The sequence below is a fragment of the Myxine glutinosa genome, chromosome 11 (genome assembly GCF_964187855.1).
Source record: "Myxine glutinosa chromosome 11, kmMyxGlut1.1, whole genome shotgun sequence".
In the NCBI taxonomy this organism is placed as follows: Eukaryota; Metazoa; Chordata; class Myxini; order Myxiniformes; family Myxinidae; genus Myxine; species Myxine glutinosa.
In genome coordinates, this window is record NC_136271.1 from 21631395 (window position 1) to 21656490 (window position 25096).

General features: G+C 39.9%; 1 protein-coding gene across 6 annotated transcripts in view; it reads left to right on the top strand.

Annotated features, from left to right (window-relative positions):
• LOC137436479 (uncharacterized) overlaps window positions 1–25096 on the top strand; it is a 175056-nt gene that overhangs the window by 80807 nt on the left and 69153 nt on the right. For all 6 annotated transcript variants that reach the window (XM_078786464.1, XM_068130307.2, XM_068130305.2 and 3 more), the window contains 4 exons: window positions 16742–16801; window positions 17036–17248; window positions 17564–17761; window positions 22783–23091. In XM_078786464.1, coding sequence (XP_078642590.1) covers window positions 16742–16801; window positions 17036–17248; window positions 17564–17761; window positions 22783–23091 — 780 coding nt within the window. The remainder of the gene's footprint in view (window positions 1–16741; window positions 16802–17035; window positions 17249–17563; window positions 17762–22782; window positions 23092–25096) is intronic.

Below are 25096 nucleotides of genomic sequence, written 5' to 3' on the forward strand. Positions count from 1 at the left end.
CTCATCTTATTTAATATCTAATAAAATATCTTTGTATTGACATTTATTAATTATTTTCATATTCATCAACTGATCTAAAATGGCTGAGGCTTCATTAAAACAATTGTTGTTTCCAGCCTTCTTACTACCTAACAACAATAATAGTCTATTAACTAATTGTGATGGGTCATTTGGAAGAAAACTAACACCTGAACCAAGCTTACTTAAAGCATCAATAATATGTTTCTCCTTCTCATTCTTCTTTCTTTTACCAGCAACAGAAACTCCATAATCAAGTGAGTTTAGTAAATCAATATATACCCTATCTTTCTCTCTTTCCATGTCAAGTGGTTCCTCAAAATATTTTGAACCACTGAATCCGGAGTTTGTTAGAAGAAACATTAATCTTGGAGTTAATTCAACATTTGGTTGGTCAGAACTTAAGAACACCAATTTATCATTAAATATCAATACCTTTTCTTTCACAAGATAAAACTGTGCTGGTTCTTCTGTTGGAATGAGACCTGCTCTGGTTTTTGAACCCTCCGAATATTCATTGTTTTGAAGAGCTTCCACAACATAATTAGAGGGTTGATTTACATCCTCAAGTTGACGAAATAATCCATCATCATATTCTAATTCTCCAAGTTCTTGCTCTGTCATTTGACTAAAATCTTTGAGCATTTGAAGTTTTTTCGGAGTATATTCTATCGTGGGAACTGTGGGTGAGTGTTGAGTTTTTAAAAGTGGTTTAAAAAATTTCTCTTGTTTTCTTTCAAAGGCTTCTTCACCCGTCAGTTTCTGTTTCCTTTTCTTCTTTATCTCTTCCTGTTGCTTTACAACTTTTGAAACCAACTCTTGATGTTCTTTAAACTTTCTTGTTCTTTCTTCGGTATTCATTTTCTGTATTTATTTATTGAAAAATATCATTTACTGAATTGTAAAGGTCAATGGGAAAATTTTCCTTTTCTTTATCGTTAAAGTAGATGTATTGAAATAAATCCTTTTCTTTAAATATTTCATTAAATTCTTTATTAGTATTAATACGAGTTGTAATTTCTTCTTCACTAATACTTGTATCTCTGCTTTTCATACGTTTGCGTTGAGTCTCCTCATCGATATCAAAACCGAATGATAAAATCTTAACTCCATCACCACACAAATGTTTAATAATTTGTCTCATTCCTTCAGGATTCGTTTCTAAAATCCCAAGACCGTTAGATTTTAGTTTATTTAACTCACTCTTTCAATGTGAATATTTTGTAGAACCAAGAGAGACCTCCTCAAATATTTGACCTTCGTTCCTCAATCGCATATGTTCCTCCATTGAAATGTAGTAATAATCTTCACCTTCTACTTCTCCAGGTCGCATGGTTCTAGTTGTTGTAGATACAATACGAATCACGGGATGTTTAAAAAAAAAAACTTACAATCTTTTCATTTTTACTATTCAAGAGTTTAGATTTATGAAAGTTCTTTCCAGAAGCAGATTTACCCACAAGGTTAATAATAATTGTTGTCATTTATATATGTAATTATGTTTAAAATAAAAATACATCCTTTAATATCTCATCTTGTTTCACAACAATATATTTATATTTTCCAATCGTGTGTTTCATATAATTTTCAAATTCTTTTTTACTACATAACGTCGAGCAATTATCTCTCCAAAAATTATTTACATCTGTTGAATTTAACTTAAATAAAATAAAAGTGTTAGCATTGTTTCTTATTGAGCGTCGAGGGAGTTGAAAATATGACTGACTAAGATAAATACAATTACAAGAAGAATGTCTCCCTCTTGTATAGTAGCTGTCCATTACAGTTTGGTTTCTCTCATTAACACAATCATCAAAGATGACGAGGTTCTTTTTTGATTTATCTAAATCTTGAGGTGAAGGTATATCATCCGTATTATCACTGAGAATACAAGTTATGGGTTTTGGTTTCGGTTTTGATTTCTGTGTATCACAAAATAATTGTATTATATCTTCAATATTATAATCATTTAGTTTGTTTTGAAGTTTAAATAAACCGATAATGTCTTCCTTTTTAAGACCTGCATTAAAACCCTGTGAGAGTAGTTGATACTCAGGTTGAAAACTTGACTTTGTAAAAATTATTAAATTATCATAATCTAAAAAATTAGGACTAAGGAGCATCTTTAAAAGTAAACAGGTTTTTCCACATCCGCTTGAACCAACTATTAGACATCTCAATGAATTTGGAAGATTTTTATGGTTATTAAATTTTATCTTATTTTCCCAAACGGGTAAAAAATCATTCATTTATATATTTGAAAAACAAGTTATCTAACTTTTTTTGAGCTTTTTTAGAAACTCCATATTTTATCCTGAGTTCAGGTTTAATTTCAAGATAATCCATTATTTTATTTATAAAGTATCTTGCATTAACATTTCCATTAAAATTATTTTGAATCATAAATAACAATAAACCCTTATACATTTCCCCAATACAAATAGTCTCTTCCCTTGTAAGAAATGGTGTATTATCACCATAATACTTAACATTCATCTCTCTTATTAATCCTGTAAAGTATTTCATTTTTGGTTCTAATTTAAAAGTTATATATTTTTTTATATTTCTTATTATCATTAATTAGAAGATAATCACAGAATAAACATTGTTTATATGAATCCTCATCATTAAGCCTCACTCTATCACAAGCCAGACAATTCTCTAATTTATCATATGGAGAGTCTGGAAATTCTAAATATCCTTCTATCATATTTATATAGTAAATTTTTACTTAAACTAAACGTAAGTTTTTTTTAGTTAATAAATACAATGTTTCAAAACACAAAAGACAAATTTCAATCAATCTCTACTTCGGTGGAAGATATAGAAAAATATGTCAAAGATGTTAAATTGAACAAAGATAAATATGGAAATTTTTTGGGTAAAACCAGTTATGGAAAATAACACGAGTCCCTCTATTTCATTTAAAGGAAGAGCTCTAACTATACCTGGAAAGACATCCATTAAAGTAAATCTAACAAAAGTTTCTCCTCTACTCCTGGCAATTTATTCAAAGCTTGAAAAAGTGATCGATCATGATACTTTGAAAATGAATGATAAGACCATTAATAATTCTAGAGGAGACATTTGTATTTTCTTTAATAACCCAAAGGGTGTAGATCTAAGTAAAATGAATGATGTTAATATTTCTGGTGAAATGTCATTTCGTTCTATGATAATTAGAGATTATTTTAAGATAACTTTCGATATTAAAAATGTAGTGATTGAATCCGTTAATAAAAGAAAGTATATTGGTATCGATGGTAAGGTTTTTTCTACTAATTAAATATGAGTCATTACAGCAGTGAGGATTTTATTTCATTGAACTCAGATGATAGTATTTCATTGAACTCGGATGATAGTGTTTCAGTGTGTTCAAATGATAGTTATGAGAGTAGTTTTATTGATGACTTAGATGTTTCAATGAGTGATAGTGATAGTGATAGTATTGATGATCTTATTGCTAAATTTTGTGATGGTAGCTTTATTGATGATAATTTTATTGTTAAATTTAGTGATGATATTGATGATAATGATTTTAGTGATTAAAAAGGTGTTTTAGTTGAAGTATAGTTTCATATATAAAACACTATGTTTTCTCACGCTATTAAAATGATACATAATTCAGAACAAACAAAAGAGTGGCGAATGAGTCAGGATTGGTATATTAATGGGAAACATAATGAGTGTGAAAAGTATCAGATTAAACAGTTGGAGATGATAATGAAACAAAAGGTTCTTAAAACATATATAAGGTTAAATATAAAAACTGGTTTCTTTGGTTATGGAAGGGATTATGAGTGGACGGAGAACTTTGATGGTTTACAAATAATCGACGGAATAACGATTTATTATAATTTGAAAATGATATGTGGAAGAGGTGGATTTCAAACAAGGTCTCTTGGAGAAGTATATCATTTTATAGAAGCTCAAAAGAAGAATAGTGATCCCAGGGTTTTGTTTGTAAATATTCTAGATGGAGATGGGATAAGAGGACTGGAGGGAAGTGAAGATGAAAAGGTGTTTGTAGGGTGTATGAAAGAGTGGGAGAAATACTTTCAGGATTCTTGATGCTATTAGAGGGGCTGTAGAATGAGGGGGTCAACTGTATATAAATGGGTTATGTATCCTACAATTAAATATGAGACATTATAAAGATTTTATGACTCAGATGATTCTGAGTGAAAAAAGTGTTTTAGTTTAAGTATAGTGATATATATAAAACACTACACTTTCTCACCCTATAAATATGGTGTATTGTGATACTTGCGAGAAGGAAGTAAAATATTACAAACGACATACCCTCACCGCAAAACATACACGCAACATTCTTAACAAACTTTCCCCTCTTCCACCTAAAACAAAACATTGTAAGGTCTGTAAAACAACCATCCTCAAGAAGGGGTTTAAAGCTCATCTTAAAACTTACACTCGTTAAAATTGTTAAAATTGTTTACTATTAGGATCACTGATGGAGCTTACAAAGGACATATCAGAACACGCATATTTGACTTTCATCCTCCTGGCCCCAGCTCAATTGTTGAGGCTGTGGATATCATCAAACCCTCTGTCCGAGATCTTATTAAAAAGACTCTTCTAGAATTGAATCCAATCAAGTTCTATATGGGTATTAAAATGAAAATCTCAAAAGCAGATCCAATCACTGGTGATTATTACACTGATGAGGCTTACATGAGAACTAAGGCACACTTTTTATCTTCATATCAAGATTTTAAAACATCAGGAGTCTATGGTCAACTGATTGCACAAGAACAAAAACTTGAACATACTATTACTGGAAGTGGTTGGAATATAGATGAGATACTATATATTGATATATTGATTACCAATTCCCTGCTCGTCGTAAAAGGCGACAAAAAGGGTTGGCGGCAGGAAGGGCATCCGGCCATAAAACATTGCTTCAAAAAGGGGACCGAAAAACAACAACAACCACGGTCCCCGAAAAAGGCCAACCCCCGCTTTGCGGGGAAAAAATGGCCTCTAAAGGGTACATACATACATACTATATATTGATATTCATATTCTTAAATCAGATCCACTAAAAGCTTCTTCTTACATTAATTTACCCAATGTTATCAAAAATAGAAAAGCAGTTATCAATATCAAAAATAAAGACAATAAATGTTTTCTCTGGTCTATCTTGGCGCATCTGCACCCACAAACTAATCATGTAGAAAGAGTATCTCATTATGAAAAATATGAGAATACATTAAATACAAAAGATCTAAAGTTTCCTATAGCTTTAAATGATATTCCTAAATTCGAAAAGTTAAATAATTTATCAGTTAATGTTTATGGTCTAACAGAAACAAACAACATTCAGGTTTTAAAGCTTTCTGACAATTGTAAACAAACTCATATTAATCTTTTGTATTTTAAATCGGATGAAAATTCACATTATGCTTACATCAAAGATATTGCGAAGTTAATAAGACCACAAGTATGTAAAAGGACAAATAAAATATTTGTTTGTATGCGTTGTCTTAACTTTTTCCATTCACAAGAAAGATTGGATAAACACTCAGAGTATTGCGGTGAACATAAATCAACGGTAATCAATATGCCTAAAAAAGGCTCAAATATCTCATTCAAAGATAAAAATAAAACGATCAAACATCCATTTGTTATATATGCTGATTTTGAAAGTATCCTAGAAAAAATTGACACTGCTTCTCCAGATCCAAAAGAATCATACACAAATAAATATCAAAAACATACTCCTTGTGGTTTTTGTTATTATGTCAAATCATCCGTTGGTGATGAATATAACAAATTAGAGGTGTATAGAGGCTCAAACCCCAGAGGAGTTTGTGAAACGACTAGAAAAAGACTGTGTTCGATTAAGAAAGATAATGAGAGAAACCAATAAACCAATGTCCTTGACGAGTAAAGAGAAAAGGGAATTTTTAAAAAACAATGTCTGTCATATTTGTGAGGAGGAAATTGGTGAAGGTCCAAAGGTTAGAGATCATTGCCATCTCACTGGTAAATATAGAGGTCCGGCTCATCAAAGTTGTAATATTAATTATAAACTCCCCTCTTTCATTCCTGTCTTTCTTCATAACAATGCTAATTATGATACTCATCTATTTATAAATCAACTTTCAAAGACATCTGGGTCTATAAGTGCCATTCCAAACACGGATCAGAAATACATTTCATTCACAAAAACAATCTTTATAAAAACAGGATTTAACTTTGAGAAAAATAAAAATACTTATGATATAACCAATATTAGATTTCTTGATACATTTAAATTCATGGCTAGTTCACTGAAGGAATTGGTTAAAAATATCAGAGTTTCCATGTCTTACCGAATATTTTCCTGATAATGATTTGCTTACAAAAAAGGGAATTTATCCCTATGATTATATGGATTCGTTTGAGAAGTTTAACGAAACACAACTTCCATCAAAAGAAAATTTATACAACAAATTAAATGACAAACATTTAAAAGATAAAAATTATGTACACGCACAAAATGTTTGGGAAAAATATAACATCAAGAATCTTGGTGAGTATCACGATTTGTATCTAAAAACCGATGTGCTTTTGTTGGCTGATGTGTTTGAGGCTTTCAGAACAATGTGTCATTCTGGATATGGATTGGATCCTGCTCACTATTACACTGCTCCTGGATTGGCTTGGAGTGCCATGTTGAAAATGACAAAACAAAAATTGGATTTGATGACCGATGTTGATATGCTCTTGATGATTGAGAAGGCAAAGAGAGGAGGAATTTCACAAGTCTGTTCAAAGAGATATGTTAGCAAATAACAAGTACATTCCAAATTATGATCCATCGGTAGAGAGCTCCTACTTGATGTATTATGATGCGAATAGCTTGTATGGGTGGGCAATGTCTCAAGCACTTCCTTATGGTGGTTTGAAATGGATTAAAGAGAAATATCATAAGAAAGTTCTACAAAATCTCTGTATATCAACACAAAAAGAATTAGACGAATCAGATGTTGGTTATTATTTTGAGGTTGATTTGAAATATCCAGAGGAACTCCATAACCTACACAAAGATCTCCCATTTGCTTGTGAAAAGGAAAGTCCAAAGAAGGAGTGGTTAAGTGATTATCAACAATCATTTAATGTAAAGGGTCCCTCAACAGAGAAACTTCTTACTACACTTTATGATAAGAAAAATTATGTGATCCATCAAAGAAATTTGAGACAATGTCTTTCAAAGGGTCTCCGTGTTGAAAAGATACATAGGATTCTCAAGTTCAATCGGAGTCATTGGTTAAAAAAGTACATCGACTACAACACCAAAATGAGAACAAATGCTACAAATAACTTTGAGAAGAACTTTTATAAGTTGATGATTAACTCTGTATTTGGAAAAACGATGGAAAATGTCAGAAAGAGGCAAAACATTCGTATATCAACATCATGGGTACAAGCATCAAAATTGATCAACAGACCAAGCTTCTCGAGAGTAGAAGTTTTTACAGAAAACTTTTGTGCGGTACATTTGATGAAAGAAAGCGTTGAGATGGACAAACCTATTTACATTGGTACCTCAATACTTGATTTATCAAAGTCCTTGATGTATGATTACTTTTATAATAATCTAAAACCAAAGTATAAGGATAATGTGTCATTGTTGTATATGGATACAGATAGTTTTATTTTGAAAATTAATACTGATGATGTTTATTCAGACATGAAAAAGGACATTAATACTTATGACACTAGTAATTATAGTGATAAAAGTTATTTGTTCTCAAAAGATAATAAAAAGGTGATTGGAAAGTTCAAGGATGAATTAGGAGGACGTGTTATGAGTGAATTTGTGTGATTGAGGTCCAAGGCTTATGCTTATAAATACATTGGAGAGATTGATAAAAAGTTTAACGATAAGAAATTGAAGGGTATCAAAAAGAGTGTAATAAAACAAACTATAATTTTAAATAATTATTATACATGTTTAACAACAAAGAAAGAAGAGTTTAGAAAGATTAATGGAATAAGAAGTTATAAACATCAATTATATTCAGAAGAGATAAATAAGAAAGCATTGGGGGCTTTTGATGATAAGAGGTTTATTTAAAAAAATGGAATTGATTGTCTCCCTTATGGTCATAAGTATATAAGTGATAAGATATAAACGATAAGTTATATATACAGACTTGGCATTTAATATGGAATGTTTTTTTTTCTTGACTTGGGTTTACTTTCTGAACTCAGTATATCAATCTGGTGAGTTTCTTTTACACTTCGGTGATGTCTTTTTTGAAAGAACCATGTCACTGATTGTCTTTCGCAGCAAGAAGTCAATAACAGGATTATATCACAGGTGGCGTGACAAAATGTAAGGACAGGTACATTTGACGATTGGCTTCACAATCTGGTATATAAGGGTTGTTGCGTTCTGTATTAGTGGAAAACAACTGCTGCACGTCCACAAAAGTTATTGCCGCTTCCTCTGGAGATGGTCCGTCAACTTGACAATGCTGTTTGTCATGGAGTGGTGGCTTTACGAAATTCTGGCATGAAACAGCGTGCTATTGCTCGGCAGTATGGCATCACTCAAGGTCAGGTGTCAAAGATCCTGAAACGAAATGCTCAGAGGGGTGTCCCTACTCCAATACCGAGGCCAGGACGTCCACGCAGAACCACAAGGAGAGATGATCGCCAGCTGCACCGGTTAGTCTGCAATGGCCGTACCAAGTCAGCTAATCGGCTTAGGGCTGAGTGGCAGCAACTGACAAATGTGCCTGTATCCAGAAGGCTGGTCAACCAACGACTGGTTCAAGCAGGCTATCGTGCCAGGCATCCCCTGAGAAAGCCACGCCTGACCAGACAACACAGCCAGCGCCGATTGCAGTGGGCCAGAGAGCACCGTCAATGGCAGCCAGGACACTGGAATCATGTGACCTTCAGTGACGAGTCTAGATTTCTGGTCTATCGTCAAGATGGCCGCGTCCGAGTGCGCAGACAAGTGCATGAAGCCCACAACGAAGATTGTATTGTGCCAAGAGTCCAAGCTGGAGGGGTTGGGGTGACCGTTTGGGCTGCTTTTCATGCAGGGGGCAAAACTGACCTGGTTGTTCTGAATGGAAACCTGAACCAGTTCAAGTACAGGGTCATTCTGGAAGAGACATTGTTTCCTTTTGCTGGTGCAGCCTTTCGAGGAAACTTTGTCATCCAAGATGACAATGCATGGCCTCATTGTGCTCGCATGATCCAACACTTTCTTGCTGACTGTGGTGTCGAGCATATGGAGTGGCCTGCCATGTCCCCGGATATGAATCCGATAGAGAACTTGTGGGCAGAATTAACGCGTCAAATCGACAACTTGGACCAGCAGCCTACCTCTGTGCGTGAATTGCAGCAGGCTATTGTCACTGCATGGCAAGCGATTCCTGTCCAAACCTTGGCAAATCTCGTGAACTGCATGCCTCAACGTGTACGTGCTCTCCTGAATGCTTGTGGGGGTTACACGTAGTACTGAACTGTAATTTTACTGTCCGTAATCCCAGTCATAATTTAGCTTTTGTTTTTGTTGAAAAAAAAATTGGCTAATGTGCAAAATAAAGAGATACTTCTGGAAAACGTACAGAAGTTTAACACATTACTGTCCGTGAATTGAGTTCGATATCAGTTTACATCACTTTCAAGGATCAATTTATTTGCTTCGAAATGTCAAATGTGGTTTTTGTTTCTTTTAAAGGTCACATTAACAAAATCTCGAATAATTTCAACATAATTCCAATTAACTTTTGGTTCTAAGTCATCTTGAAAAGTAAGTTCACCCCCACAAAAAAAAAATTCCATATTAAATGCCAAGTCTGTATAATGGGTTAGGGATTTTAAGGGGCTACCGCCGCCTTTTTCCCCTATCAACCAGACGAAAGAGTGAAGGTTTAAAAATGGTGTAGATAAGAACATTAGCTGTAGGATCATAGGTTCATAAGGCCAGAAGGATCATAGGTCCATAAGGGTAAATATTTGTTTATGAGTGGTCTAATGAAGGAGGATTGAGGATAGGTGTTAATGGGGATTAGAGGGTGGTCTAGGATCGTTGATACTTGGTTCATAAGGTCAGAAGGATTATAGGTTCATCATATAGAAGGATCATTGTTTGAGTGGTCTAATGAAGGAGGATTAAGGATAGGTGTTAATGGGGATTTGGGGTGGAGATATAGAGGCGTTTGATTTGAGGAAAATCACCCTCCCCCATCACCCTCCCCCATCACCCTGCCATCACCCTCCCATCACCCTCCCATCACCCTTTATTGGACCATTTGACTTCTGTAGGGTTGGTTTTCTAAGGCTTATATCAAAATATCAATTTATATCAAATAAATCTTTTAAGGTGAAAGCGCGATGACGTCACCACGTCACGTGGCACGAATGCGCGCCTGTGTCGTTGGAGGTATTGACTTATATAGGGTTGGTTTTCTAAGGCTGTAGGCCGCACCTCATTTTGTCGAATAAAGTGGTATGCGGGTGGTTCCGGTATTTGGGACCGCAGGGACGGAAAGTGCAGCCGGCCCGCTCTGAAGGTTCGGATCGGGACACCGGGATTCATTCCGGTCGCCCGGTCGGCCCGGAGGTGGGGGTGCGGGGCCTGTCACGGAACGTCAAAACAAACGGCCTGCCGGGGCCGCCCAAAAGTCGGGCGTGAGGGGCGCGTCCACTAATGGAACGCCTCTCGCTTCCCAGATCGAGGGCCACGTGGTCAGGAGAACCTCGTCCCTTCTGGTTGCCCTGCCGTCCCGCCGTGGGCGCTGGCAGGGTGTACTTCAAACTAAGCTTAAGTGTCAAGTGTTAAGTTCCTCCTTGCCCTCGCAAGGGAAAGGCTAGGGTCAAGCTCTTCCAAATTTCCAAACACTAGAAATCGGACGTCTCGGACACGACTTAGATGTTGCTTGACCGAGCGGAATGGCCGCCGTGTTCGCACAGTTTACCCGATTACACTCGAACGTTGGCCGAATCGCGCTATGCTAAATCAATGAAGGAAAGGACACAACGGCTGGGATTAAGGCAACGACACAAGGGGTACAGTTCTCAAGACCTCCGGAGGAGGATATAATATTGGTTATGCAGAACGGTTAGATTACACGGCAAGAGGTAAAGCACAGCAAGATGGGCACTTAGACACAGTCTTATCTTAGTCCCGACAGACCACAGACAAACGGGACAAGACTGACTCACACAGGGATTGATGGCAAGGAAGGGCAGGCAGTCGATAGCTCAAGGTGCACCTTGGCTCAGGGGCAGAATCGACCCGGTCCGGTCCAGATATGCGGGGAGGTATTGTCGCGCTCGGAAGGTGGCGTCCTTTTCTCTCCAAGCTGAGGCGCATCTGACGTCACCTCCGTCTTCCTGCGCATGCCCAGCGGGGAGTGACACGCCCTCGGCTCGTTAGCTCCACCCCAGATGGAATCGGTCCGCCGCTTCTTATTGGGTACGGGGGGTTACCGGGCTCCGCCCTTGACGAGGAGCTGACAGTGAGCCCCTGCGTGGTAACCCCGTCGGAGCACATGTTCAATGGCGGCTAACCAAGCCGGAGTGAGGACGCACACTCCCCGCGCCGCCGCCGCTGTTGTTGTTGTTGTGGTTGTAGTTCCATGAGGAAGAGCTGCGGGGAGGTATTGGGAGGTCCTAAACTTTCTAACGGTGCCATACAATCACATTCTGGTGCAACGAAGAGTCAGAATTAATGGAAACGAGTCCTTAACTGACATAGACTAAGAATAACTAGCAAGATGTCCTATAGTTGTCTACGTGAGATGCGGTGAACCTGGGCACGACATTTAATGGGGGAAAAAGGGGAAGGTCGGGGCTACAGAGTGTTGTTTACAGACAATGGGACTAGGGAATGGGGGATTGGGGATAGTTGGGGAGTATTGGGGAAATAGGGGAATATTTACAAGCGGATATGGATGGAGGCCAAATCCCATATCCGCAACAGAGGATTAAGGATAGGTGTTAATGGGGATTTGGGGTGGAGATATAGAGGCGTTTGATTTGAGGAAAATTAACATGTAAGTCAATGGGGGTCCAGGATCAACATTTACACACTACTGCCAAGGTCTCATGGTGTTGCTGTTGGTTGAAATTTCAGGTACTTGGTACCATATTCTAACTAAAATAAGGCAATGTTTGTAGATTGGATATGCATGTCTGTTCCTGATGGAATCCAAAATGGCTGAGCCATCCTCCACCAAATTTGCATTCGTGCCTGGCTTTCCCAGGGTCAGGTCATAGGCACAAAAACAAACAAACCAAAATCCCTCCCGACCCCCACGAGTGTGGGGAGATAACTTGCGATTTTCTGCTGTACATCTAGAATAGTGCAAGTGGTTGAGCCACTGACCCCTGCCGGAGGGAGAGGGTAATCCTTTTTTCTTGGAATAGAAAGGGAGAGGGTATTCCTTTCTCCGGCTTCGGGCCGTTGACAATTCTGCAAACAAATCCTGTTGCTCCTGGAGGCAGCAGATATTGACTGCTGTGGCTAAAAGTAGTTGTGATTTTCCTGCTACATTAGGTTAAGCTTGTCGCAAGAGCTTTTACAAAAGGGGTTCAAATTATGCTGCCTGACCAATTTATCTTCTACTGTATTGCCTGAAAGAATTTGTAATAAAACTGGAAATTTTCTGAGCTTATGTGGTGCAATCCTTCCAAAGTAGAACCCCACTATGTTGCTAAAAATCAGACCACCCTGCTTCAAACTCAGAATACCTCTAAAAACTAGTGTGCCCACTGATTACATTAAAAAAAAAAAAAAAAAAAATATCATGACCTTATGAACAATGGAAATTTGGTAAAATGTAAGATTACTTGTTTTTGTTACCTCAGGTCAAAGGATAGCAAAGATGACCTTTGGTACTGAAGCCATTGCTTTGAAATGCATATAATATGTAGGGCAACTTATCAGCTTTCATTTAAAACCAAAACTCACCTGTCCAAGTCAATTAAAGCCAAAGTTTGATGAAAATGTAGAATGAAGAACTTGTCTTGTTCGTGAAGGCTCGTGTCGGTTTTGATTAATACCAGGCATGTCTACCCTTTGCTTCACTGAGTTTTAATCTAAAGACAGCATGTTGTACCTCACATACACCTTGCATGTCTATCTGTGAGTGGCAATGAGGATATAAAATGAAGTAAAACATGTGGAAAAGGGTCTTTTATAATGCCTAATTGTTGTAATTGTGACTATCGTTATTGTTGTTTGAATGCTCCTGTCATGTACTTTTATATCTTGTTTTATATCGCTTTGAGAAGTATTACTTTGTATAATTTTGTATGCTCCTCTCATATCCTTCCAAACTGTAAACGATTCTTTATCATAAAATAATAAATGTTTCCATTGGAACGGCTGCATTAAAATCCCCTTCCCACTTCTTCAATCACGGAAAGCTGGCATTTTCCAAACGGCATTTTTTATGATTTAATGGACATGAATTTTTGTTCCAAGTTAATCGACTATTGGTTTTCCAACCAAGTATATTGATTATTCACTTTCTGACAGTACCAATTTTATTATTATTATAGGACAACAGCAACCATTGCATAAAAGCTTGAAGGCTTGCTTCATCTTCCTCAATCCTGGACACATGGTCTTTTAAAATGGGAATCTTTATGATTAAACAGACACATTTTTTTCCAAGTAAATCCTCTATGAGCTTTGTACAATACAATTTGTAGCTCACCTGGAACGAAGTTCGGGAAGCTTCTGCGATGGTGCGTCGTCCGTCCGTAAACACTTACAACTCCTCCGAAACCGCTGAAGGGATTGTGACCAAACTTGGCACAAATGATATTTGTTATGTTGTGACTGAGGTTTGTTCACGGCATAAAAAAAAATCGAGGTCTAAGGGGGTTCACCGGGGTCAAGGTGGATCCAGGTGTGAACCCCCAACAACAACAAAAAAAAAAAAAAAATATATATATATATACAGACTTGGCATTTAATATGGAATCTTTTTTTTGTGGGGGTGAACTTACTTTTCAAGATGTCTTAGAACCAAAAGTTCATTGGAATTATGTTGAAATTATTCTAGATTTTGTTAATGTGACCTTTAAAAGAAAGAAAAACCACATTTGACATTTCGAAACAAATAAATTGATCCTTGAAAGTGATGTAAACTGATATCGAACTCAATTCACGGACAGTACTGTGTTAAACTTCTGTGCGTTTTCCAGAAGTATCTCTTTATTTTGCACATTAGCCAAATTTTGTTTTAACAAAAACAAAAGGTAAATTACGACTGGGATTACGGACAGGAAAATTACAGTTCAGTACTTCGTGTAACCCCCACGAGCATTCAGGAGAGCACGTACACGTTGAGGCATTCTGTTCACGAGATTTGCCAAGGTTTGGACAGGAATCGCTTGCCATGCAGTGACAATAGCCTGCTGCAATTCACGCACAGAGGTCGGCTGCTGGTCCAAGTGGTCGATTTGACGCGTTAATTCTGCCCACAAGTTCTCTATCGGATTCATATCCGGGGACATGGCAGGCCACTCCACATGCTCTACACCACGGTCAGCAAGAAAGTGTTGGATCATGCGAGCACGATGAGGCCATGCATTGTCATCTTGGAAGACAAAGTTTCCTCAAAAGGCTGCACGAGCAAATGGAAGCAATGTTTCTTGCAGAATGGCCCTGTACTTGAACTGGTTCAGGTTTCCATTCAGAACAACCAGGTCAGTTTTGCCCCCTGCATGAAAAGCAGCCCAAACGGTCACCCCACCACCTCCAGCTTGGACTCTTGGTACTATACAATCTTTGTTGTCGGCTTCATGCACTTGTCTGCGCACTCGGATGCGGCCATCTTGACGATAGACCAGAAATCTAGACGTCACTGAAGATCATGTGATTCCAGTGTCCTGGCTGCCATTGACGGTGCTCTCTGGCCCACTGCAATCGGCGCTGGCGGTGTTGTCTGGTCAGGCGTGGCTTTCTCAGAGGATGCCTGGCACGATAGCCTGCTTGAACCAGTCGTTGTTTGACTAGCCTTCTGGATACAGGCACATTTGTCAGTTGCTGCCACTCAGCCCTAAGCTGATTAGCTGACTTGGTACGGCCATTGCGGACTAACCGGTGCAGCTGGCGATCATCCCTCCTTGTGGTTCTGCGGGGACGTCCTGGCCTCGGTATTGGAGTAGGGATACCCCTCTAAGCATTTCGTTTCAGGATCTTTGACACCTGACCTTGAGTGATGCCATACTGCCGAGCAATAGCACGCTGTTTCATGCCGTAATTTCGTCAAGCCACCACTCCATGACAAACAGCATTGTCGAGTTAACGGACCATCTCCAGAGGAAGCGGCAATAACTTTTGGAGACGTGCAGCAGTTGATTTCCACTAATACAGAATGCAACAACCCTTGTATACCCGACTGTGAAGCCAATCATCAAATGCACCTGTCCGTACATTTTGCCACGCCACCTGTGATATAATCCTGTTGTTGACTTCTTGCTGCGACAGACAATCAGTGACATGGTTCTTTTAACAAATAAATCACCAAAGTGTAAAAGAAACTCACCAGATTGATATACTGAGTTAAGAAAGTAAACCCGTCAAGAAAAAAAAAAAAATTCCATATTAAATGCCAAGTCTGTATATTGTATACAGAATCGAGGCTTGTGTAAGAGCGAACATCAATTACAAAAAAAAATGTTTATGTTTATTATTATTTTGGAATGCGCGCGCACACACACACACACACACACACACACACACACACACACACACACACACACACACACACACACACACACACACACACACACAGTTGTTTTTCGTGCAATTAAAATCGTACCACATGAAAACAAAGCACGGGTGGAACTTTTGTTCAATCCTTGACATGCAATATTTCAGAAACCATTTCAAATACCTCTGGAATTTTGCAACAGTACGTTTCTCAACAAGGCCAATGAATGTGCCAAGTTATATCAACATTGGAAGAGGATGAGAACAAGGGTGATTGATCTCATATTGGTACAACTCAGGTGAAGGAGCATATGGAGAAAGAAATGTCCAAGGTAGAAACAGAACTGGTGGTCTGAAATGAATGGGTTTGAGGAAAAAAAAATTGCAGTTCATTTTGCATTGAGTATTAACGTGGAAAGGTGGTTGACCAGTTTGAAATTTAAATGATCTGTCATTGGTGGTTTTGTGACTTTATTTGACTTGTGACTCTCAAAGATCACCTTCACAAGAATCATTTTTTCTCTGTCTATCGAAATGTTTGTAATATAGTACTGTACTGTATCTAAAATGTGTGGTATTTTACTGCTGCAATTCTGTGTAGTTTCAGAGAAGAAAGCAAATACCTATTTTGGGGGATCAAACCTGGATCCAATTTGACATCCCATAGACCCACTTAGACTTCGATTTTCTTTGTGCTGTGAACAAGCCTTAATATTTTTCTTACAATCTGATCCTTCAGATTTGTTTCTTTCTCTCCACCACCCTCCCTTTGTTTATTCAAACCACACCCAATTCTTTCTTCCACGTCGGAATGTTTTGTTTATTCTAAGCTGGGAAAAAGTCGACTTCAATTTCTGCTTTGCATTATTGATCAGGGTTAAAAGGAGAGCAAGGTGACAGTAATGATTGGTAATATATTTTAACTTTTCTTTTGTCCTTCCTGAAATCACGTTTTGGATGTGTATCTCTTTTTTTCTTTGTCTTTCTTACTTTTCCCAACTTTATTGTTTTCCTTTTTCTCAGGAGTTGGACAATGATGACTTGCTTGTGGGAGACAATGCAGGGATTTTTGCTGAAATTGTGGTGAGAATGACACTTGTGGAAGGAATTAATTATTTTTTATTTTGCAGGTTTTGGAAGTATTTTTCTGGTTTTTGTTTTAATTGTTCTCTGATTATAGGTACCGGCAATAGGAAGATCAAATTCCAATAAAGTAAAAAAAGAAAAGAAAAAAAAAAAGCTAAAGAATGGAGCGAGTTAACTTTAAAAAAAAAAAATCTTTCTGGCAATCATTCCGTTTTTTTTTACCTGTTCCAGCCCTTACAAACGCCATCATCTCCAGCCAATGCTGTTAACAATGGCCTGGCAGACCGTTCTGGGAATGAAGACCCCTTTGCTAACACCCTGCGCTTTCTGGAGGACTCTGATGATGAATTTGAAACATCTGTGTCTTCAGCAACACCAGGCCAGCCTTGTGATATTTTACAGCAGTCGCTCCAAGAAGCCAACATCACCCAACAGACATTGCAGGTGCTCCAAATGGATAGCAGTACGGTCCTTCTCCTGTACATGTATATAACCCATGATTGTGTTTATTCATCATATTACCAAGATGTGCATTTCTTTTTGCCAAATTTCAAGTTTAATGCTCAATCTGTATTTCTTCTTGAAACTTATTACTCATTTTCCCTCTGACTCATTTTCCTTTCCTCACCTTCCACCCTCCCCCCCCCTCTTCCGCTCCCCCCCGCCCCCTCTTCCGCTCCCCTCCCCCCCCCCCCCCCTCCCATCCCACACCACACCCTTCACTATCCCCTTGCCCATCCCTCCCTCTCCAAAATACAGGAGGCCACCTTGGGACAGGCAACTGTTATTGAGGCTGCTGCAGGTCTACAGCACTCTGATGGTTCGGGGATTGACGTAGCGGGGCTCAATGCCACAGCCGGGCAGCCTTTCTCAAGTGTTCCTTCAGCAGATGGCATGCAACTTTTCACATCTGCATCAAATGCAGATTTGCCTGGCGTGACACAGCCATCTTCCACGGTATGCCACTCTGTTAAACCTGGATGGGAGGGACATTTGAGGTCTGCCATAATGAAATTAATGTAGGAACTCACAAAAGAAAGTGAACATATTTGTGATATTTGCTCTTTTGAAATCTGCAAAAAACAACCTTGATACGATACCAAATACATGATGATGCCAGGTGCGGTTCTCTAGTTAAGTACAAATACATTAGAAAGTCCTACACATGAAGCAAATACATTTCGTATTAAAGCTATGATACTGTGTTTGCACTCAACTTTGCCTCGGGTGATTATAATGCACAAATCCCATTTGTGGAGGGGTAATCAGCCACTGATTTGAAGGGAAGGATGAGATTTAACAGACAAGAGGAAGTTAATTCCACAGGATTTTCTTTTGTACACAGTGTCTAGGCTCGTGGTGTAGCTAGAACACAGAACAGATCAGGACGCAACAGAACAAAAAGTTTGGCTTCCAGTTCAATGTCTGCTGCACGTGTAGGTAGGTTGGATCAGAAGTTGCTCCTTTTACGTCATCAAAGCTAAGTTTTCCGGACCGGATCCGTCATGTCTTTTTGTTATATTTTCGTCCTTGTATTGCTGTTTGTGTTTTTGCCCATTTTTCCATGTTAAACCTACCTAGAGGTATAAAACGCATTGACATTGCTAGGACTTTCAGGACAGAAGTTGGAATTTCAAAAAAAAGTGTATCTGGGGTGAATTAACGGGGGTAGAAAAGATCAAGGTTTTGGATGGGGGAAGGCGAGATGGTGGTGAACTGCTGTTTTAAAGACCTGGAGGGAGGAGTGGGATTGAATAGAGTGAGGAAGTTTGTTCCAGAGGCAGGAGAAAAGAGGAATGAAAGAGTGAAGGTGAGCAGAGAGTCTTGATTTTGCCAGTTTAAACATAAGAGGGTTGCAGTCAGATCTTGTGCGACCTTTAGGAATATTTGGGAGACAGAGCACAGACAGAGCTGGGGGAGCTAGGCCGGAGAGGAGTCGGTAGAAGATAAAGACCACCAACCTACCTGCGGTGAGTGAGTGAAAGGCCCTTGGAGTTGGCTTCATCGCTTCATGGAGATTCAAATGATCCTGAAAGCTTTGGTTTCAACAGCGTGAAGCCGAGCTAGGTGTGAGGAAGGAGCACCAGCCCAGAGGGAAGAGCAGTATTCCATTGAGCTGCAGATGAAAGCCTTGTATGTGGTGAGAAGTTCAGGTGTGCCAAGGAAGGATTTTGCACGAAGGATGATGCCCAGTCGGTGACTGGCTTTGGAGGCCAGCTTGGAAATGTGGTTTTCCCAGGAAAGATCATGGCAGATAGTGAGACCCAAAAGCTTGAGTGACAGAACTTCTTGGAGAGGGTTGTTCAGAAAGTAGATGGGAGGGTTGTCCAGACTATCTTTTCGGAGAGACATAGGGAGAGAGTGAGATTTGTCAGGATTGAAAGACATGTTCCACTTTGCCCAGTCTGTGATTTTTGTCAAGGTCTGCAGAGAGTGAGGAGGCTGCAGACTGTCAATCTGAGGGATGAGGTATGGAGCGGCACAGAGTGGAGTCATCAGCAAAGAGATAGAGAGGATTTTCCAGAGAGTCAGAGAGATCATTGATGAAGACCAGGAAAAGCACAGGGCCCAGAACACTCTCTTGGGGAACTCCAGCCAGAACAGGAAGGGGAGATGAGAGAAATCCATTCAGGGCCACACGTTGACTACGACCAGAGAGGAAGTCCACAAGCCATGCATGGAGATTTCCATGGATACCGTAGGAGGCGAGTTTGTTGAGCAGAGCGGGGTGCCAGACCGTTATCGAAGGCACGTGATATGTCAAGGGAGACAGCTCTGATTTCCTGTTTGGCATTAAGGACCTCCATTCATTATTGAGAGAGCAGAAGCAGCATGTCCAGAGTAGAGTGACCTGGTCTGAATCCAAATTGATGATCCGAGATCAAGCATTCGAGAAGATAAAGGACTTGATGTCAGAAGCGATGATTAATTCCATGACTTTGCTGATAATTGGGAGCAAGCTGATTGGTCTGTAGTTGCAAGGATCTGTTTTTGCACATTTTTTGTGTAAAGCGGTAATGTTTGCCGATTTCCAAGATGCTGGCAGATGACCTTGAGCAAAAGAGAGGGTGAAAAGAACAGAGAGAGGTTGAGATAAAGCGGCAGAGCAGGATTTTAGGACCCGTGGGCTGATGCCGTCTGGTCCAGTTGCAGAATCAGAGTCGAGGTATGACAAAAAACTTCTCCACCTTGTCAGGAGAGAAGGCACAGAGTCCAGGAGCAGTTGGGTTCGACTGGGAAAGGTGGTGGGCACAGAGAGAGATTGGTTCGGGACACAAGATTCTGATGCAAACACAGAGTTGAGGCATTCAGCTTTTTCACGTGCGGTGTCAGCTGTATAGCCGTTTGAGGTAAGGGAGGGGATAGAAGGGGAACAAACACCAGAAACAGATTTGACCAGACGAAATTGTGTTGTCAAATTTGTTGTGCTGTATTGTCAAATTTGTTGTGCTGTATTGTCAAATTTGTGGTGTGTAGCTCAGACCTTGTTCTCGGATAGCCAGCATGCAAATTCTGTCTGTTTTGACACCGCATTCCTCATTGCACTTCTTTTCTCCCAAGTATTGTCCTTTCAGCCTCCTCAATGTTATCATACATAGCTCCCCTCTTCATTTAAAAAAAACAAAACATTTTTTCCAATCCAAAACACAAACTCAATCTGCCTGTAAGTCCTTTTGCATGTATTTCCTCTACTTCATTCTTTGTCTTCCTTTTCTCAATATCTTCAAACTAAATGTTAATTGAATGAAATGCTTCTCTTTTTTGTTTCTTCCTTTGAAGTGGAAAGTGGAGCATTTTAAAAGTTTTAAAAGCTTTCAAAATACATTTTAAAATGTCGAACTTTCCTTAGTTCTCCATCATAAGCATTTCACATGTTCATCACAATATATTCCTCTTCTTTTTCACAAGGATTATATTCCAAACCTGTCTCGCCTAAACGCTTGGTCCATCAACCTTCTTTCTGCCTGTTCCGACAGTACTACTTTCCTCCATTTTTTTTTTCAATAATGATTATTTCCACCTCCTCTCCCATGAGGTCTGTCTCTGTATGTACAGATTGGGAATCTTGAGAAGTTCAGTGTGCAGAGGTTGTCTGTGCATGATAATCAATTTCCCCTTCAATCTTTTAACGCTGTCAAACCTTTCCATGTCAATAACTTCCCCCACATCTCCAACAAGCCTCCATCCTTCCAATCCCACCACTTCTATGTGTTACCCTCTTCAGCATCCCTCCAGTTCATGTCCCCTCTTTCTGCTTTTCCCCTCTCCCAACCCCCTCAAAGCTTCTCCTCACCCCAACTCTTTAAAGTTTCTCCTCACCCCGACCCCTCAAAGAATCACCCTTGCCCTGCCCCCTCAAAGCCCTCCCGTCACACCCACTACCATCTTTGCCCATGTCTCTCCCAGACTGCACCCTCCCAACACCTTTACCCCCCCCCCCCCCATCTTTCGCACCTCCCATCTCCTGTCCCACATCCTCTCATCTGCCCCTTCTTACTGCAACCTCCCATCTCCCCCCGCCCTACCCCTCAGCGTCCCTCCCTCCCGCATTGTCTCATCTTAAGCCCTGTCCCCCCCCCCCCCCCCCCCCTCTCCCGGTCTTGCCTCATCTCTACATTCCTGCACCCCACCAATAGTGCCTCCTTTGCTGTCCCAAACTGTGTGAACCTCAAACATCTGAGGCGTCTGCTCCAACTTGACACATCTCCCTGTTCAGGTCACTGTTGATGGACCGGAGGGAATCTGCTGTTGATAAATATTTTTAGTCTGTCTGTCTGCCTGGCACGAAGGCTGGAAAGCGTGGAAATGCGAATGGTTCGGTGGATGTACGGAGTGTCGCTGAGAGAGAGGAAGACAAATGATGAATTGCGAAAGATGATGGGAATAGAGCCTGTGATTGATGCTGTGAAGAGGAACAGGTTGAGATGGTTTGGTCATGTGTTGAGGAAGGATGAAAGTGACTGGTTGAGAAGAGTGATGGAAATGAATGTAGAAGGAAGTAGACCTTTTGGACCTTTTGGACCTTCACAACTGGACCTTTTGACTTGTGAGCCCTTTTTGAAATAACACCCTGTTATAACAGTCCAACTTTGGTCTGACAGGGTGGTTAAGAGGTTGCCCACTTACCTATGTGTCTAGTCTGGGTTTGATTCTCGTTCCGACCCAACTACAAACTGGCAACCAGGTGCTTCACAGGCAGAGCGGGCGTTGCATTGAGAAGGGGTTGTCCTTCAGATGGACATCATGCTGTGGATGTTCATTCTCTTATCATTAGCTGGTGGATGTCTTTCCACGAAGACGAGGGTAGGGTAGGTGAGTTATCGCTGGCACTCTGAACAAATGCAAAATTCCTGCCACCTTCGTTCGAGCATCAGGCCTGTCTAGCTGGTTGGTGAACGGCCAAAACCTTTTCCCGGCCGTCCCTTCACGAAGGTGGGACCAATTGTGACCGTAAAAGCAGTAATAGTCGTGGTGGTGATGTAATAGGGTAACACTGGAGCCTCACCTTTGTGATGCTGCCTTGATTCAATGTGGTGTACAGTCAGAGTAATGATTAGGATCCTCCTTGTGCAGTCTTTGATTAAGATTAGGCAACTCGAGGTGTTGCTCATTATCCGGATTTAATCTGTAGTGTCGATGGAGGGAGGGAGGAAAGATTACTGGCACAACTTGAACCATAATTGAGGATGCATTTTAATTTTTGTAGTTGAACCCAGGTCACGTGGTGGAGCACTTTCATATAACGAAGGCAGAAGGAAGGAAAAATATTTAACTAGAAAGGAAAAGGAATAATCTCTTATTATTCATTCTTAGACCAAACATGGAATTAATGTAAAATCTAAAAGGAATAAAACTTATTACTCCTCAATGAGAAAAACGTTGCTGGTGAAGCAGAGTTAAGAACTGTTTGCAAATATTACTGCAACATGAATCAGCAAATGATTTCTCATCTTTGTTTCCTTTCTTTTAAATTTCAGGTATCTATAACGGCTCCGACAGCAATAACGTATCCTTCTTCTGCTGGTGTTGCTGCTCCCTCTATCCCAAACCTCGTCCAACAACTGGGCTTGAGGGGGGTTGGAGGTGCAGGATCGATACAAGTTGTAGCTCCACCTATGGTTGCACTGGGTCAGCCAGGAACTGTGATTCCTGGTTCCAACCAAGCGCAGGCCTTGGGGAAAGCTGGAGTCGCCGTCTCCTCTCAGGCACAACCTACAACCACTGCTCTGATGCCCCAGTTGTCAGTGTACAGTGTAACTCCCCCTGTGGAGAGCACCATTTCACAGGTGCTGTATGTTTTGTTTTTTATGCCTCCGCCGAGGTTGCCGGGGCCATTATGTTTTCGGAGTGTGCATCTGTGCGTCCGTGACAGGTTTTTGTGACCGCGATAATTTGAGAACGGTTGAAGGACTCTGTCGAACTCGGTGCGGGTATATATAATGAGATAAAGATGAACTGATTCTATTTTGGGGTCATGAGGTCAGAGGTCACTTTAGATTAAAAACGAATCCTGTTACCCTGATAACTTGTGAACCAGCAATGGGATTTTGACCAAAGTTTGTACAAGTATGTATTATGATGCAAAGATGAACAGATATGATTTTGGGGTCAAGAGGTCAAAGGTCAGGGTCTGTAATAGGTTTATAACTTGAGGACAGCTAAAGGAATCTATGTCAAACTTGGTACGAGGATGTATAACGACGCAAAGATGAACTGATTATATTATGAGGACAAAGGTCAGAGGTCCCGTTCGGTAAAATAATGTGACCAAACTAACTTGCGAATCGGTGATGGGATTTTGACCAAACTTTGTATCCGTGTATATATTATGATGCAACGATGAACTGATGAGATTTCGGCGTCAGAGTCTGCAATAGGTTTTTGTTACCCCGATAACTTAAGAATGGCTGAAGGGAACTATGTCAAACTTGGTACAAGTATTTATAATGATGTAAAGATAAACCAGTTAGATTATGGGGTCAATAAGTCAAAGGTCAGAAGTTCCCATCAGGTAAAAATTCTGTTATTGTGCTTGCAAACCAGTGATTGGAATTTTTTATTACCAAACTTGGTATAAGTATATATTATGATGAAAAGATTAACTGATTAGATTTCTGCATCAAAGGTCAAAGGTCAGAGTTCATGTCAGGTAAAAATGTGACACTTGATAACAGCTAAAGGGATTTAAATCAACCTTGGTGCAAGTATGTATAATGATGTGATAATGTGGGCGGAGGCGTATCGGACGACGTCGCAACGGCGAAGAGTGCCATTCCAGTTTTATTTTCAACTGAAAATCTTAGAGAAAAATGTTTTTTTATGTCATCAAAATGTCCATTATAAATGCTTGTTTCGAATGTTTTCGCAAGTAATTTGTGGGGTGTTTAATCATGCTGCAAGGCTATAAGACGTGTACAAATTGAGAACAGGTACTAGTTTTCCATGCAAGTTTGTGTTCCACAGACTTGACATTGACTGCTTGGTGCACAACTGCTTACCATACTTCTTTATTGGTTGGGGAGCTCTTCTTTTGCAAGATGTTATAGATTTATAATTTTCTTGACTTTGGTTCTTTAACTTCCTGCCTTGTGCAGTTAATATCATCGGATCACCTGGCAGTGTGTGCAACTACATTGGTTAACAAGTCTGCCTTGGCAATCGAGCAACTGTCATCATCCTTGTTGAATAATGGAAAATGTTGAAATTAGGGTCAATCAGTTTGTCGAAGTATGTATGCTCTATTCTGTTGTCACCGATCGTGATCTCAGTCATAGTCCTATCCTGTGTAGAAGATGCAAGCTTGGCTCTCCATTTGCAAGCTTTGCAAGCTTAATACTGCCATTAGGATAAATTGTGCCCGCTTGTTGTTTCTGCTCGCTAAATCATTGCAATGCAATAGTGTGTGGAGATACAAAGGGGAAGAAGATATTTTCAGTGGGAAAGAAAATAGCGTTGGCATAGCTCACCCTGTGCCTTCTATCAATCTAGAGCTTGAGATGCAAACAAAACAACAACAGGCATTTTAAGGCCATTTTCCCTGCGAGAGCGGGGTTAGCCTTGCGGGCCCCATGGCAATCTTCTCCATTTTGCCCTATTTTCTGCATCTCCCATTGTTAACCCCATTGGCCGCATTAGCCAAGTCTTTCTCAGTCTTCCCCATCCTCTACTTCCTTCTACATTCATTTCCATCATTCTCCTCAACCAGTCACTTTCATCCTTCCTCAACACATGACCAAACCATCTCAACCTGTTTCTCTTCGCAGCATCCATCACAGGCCCGATTCCCATCAT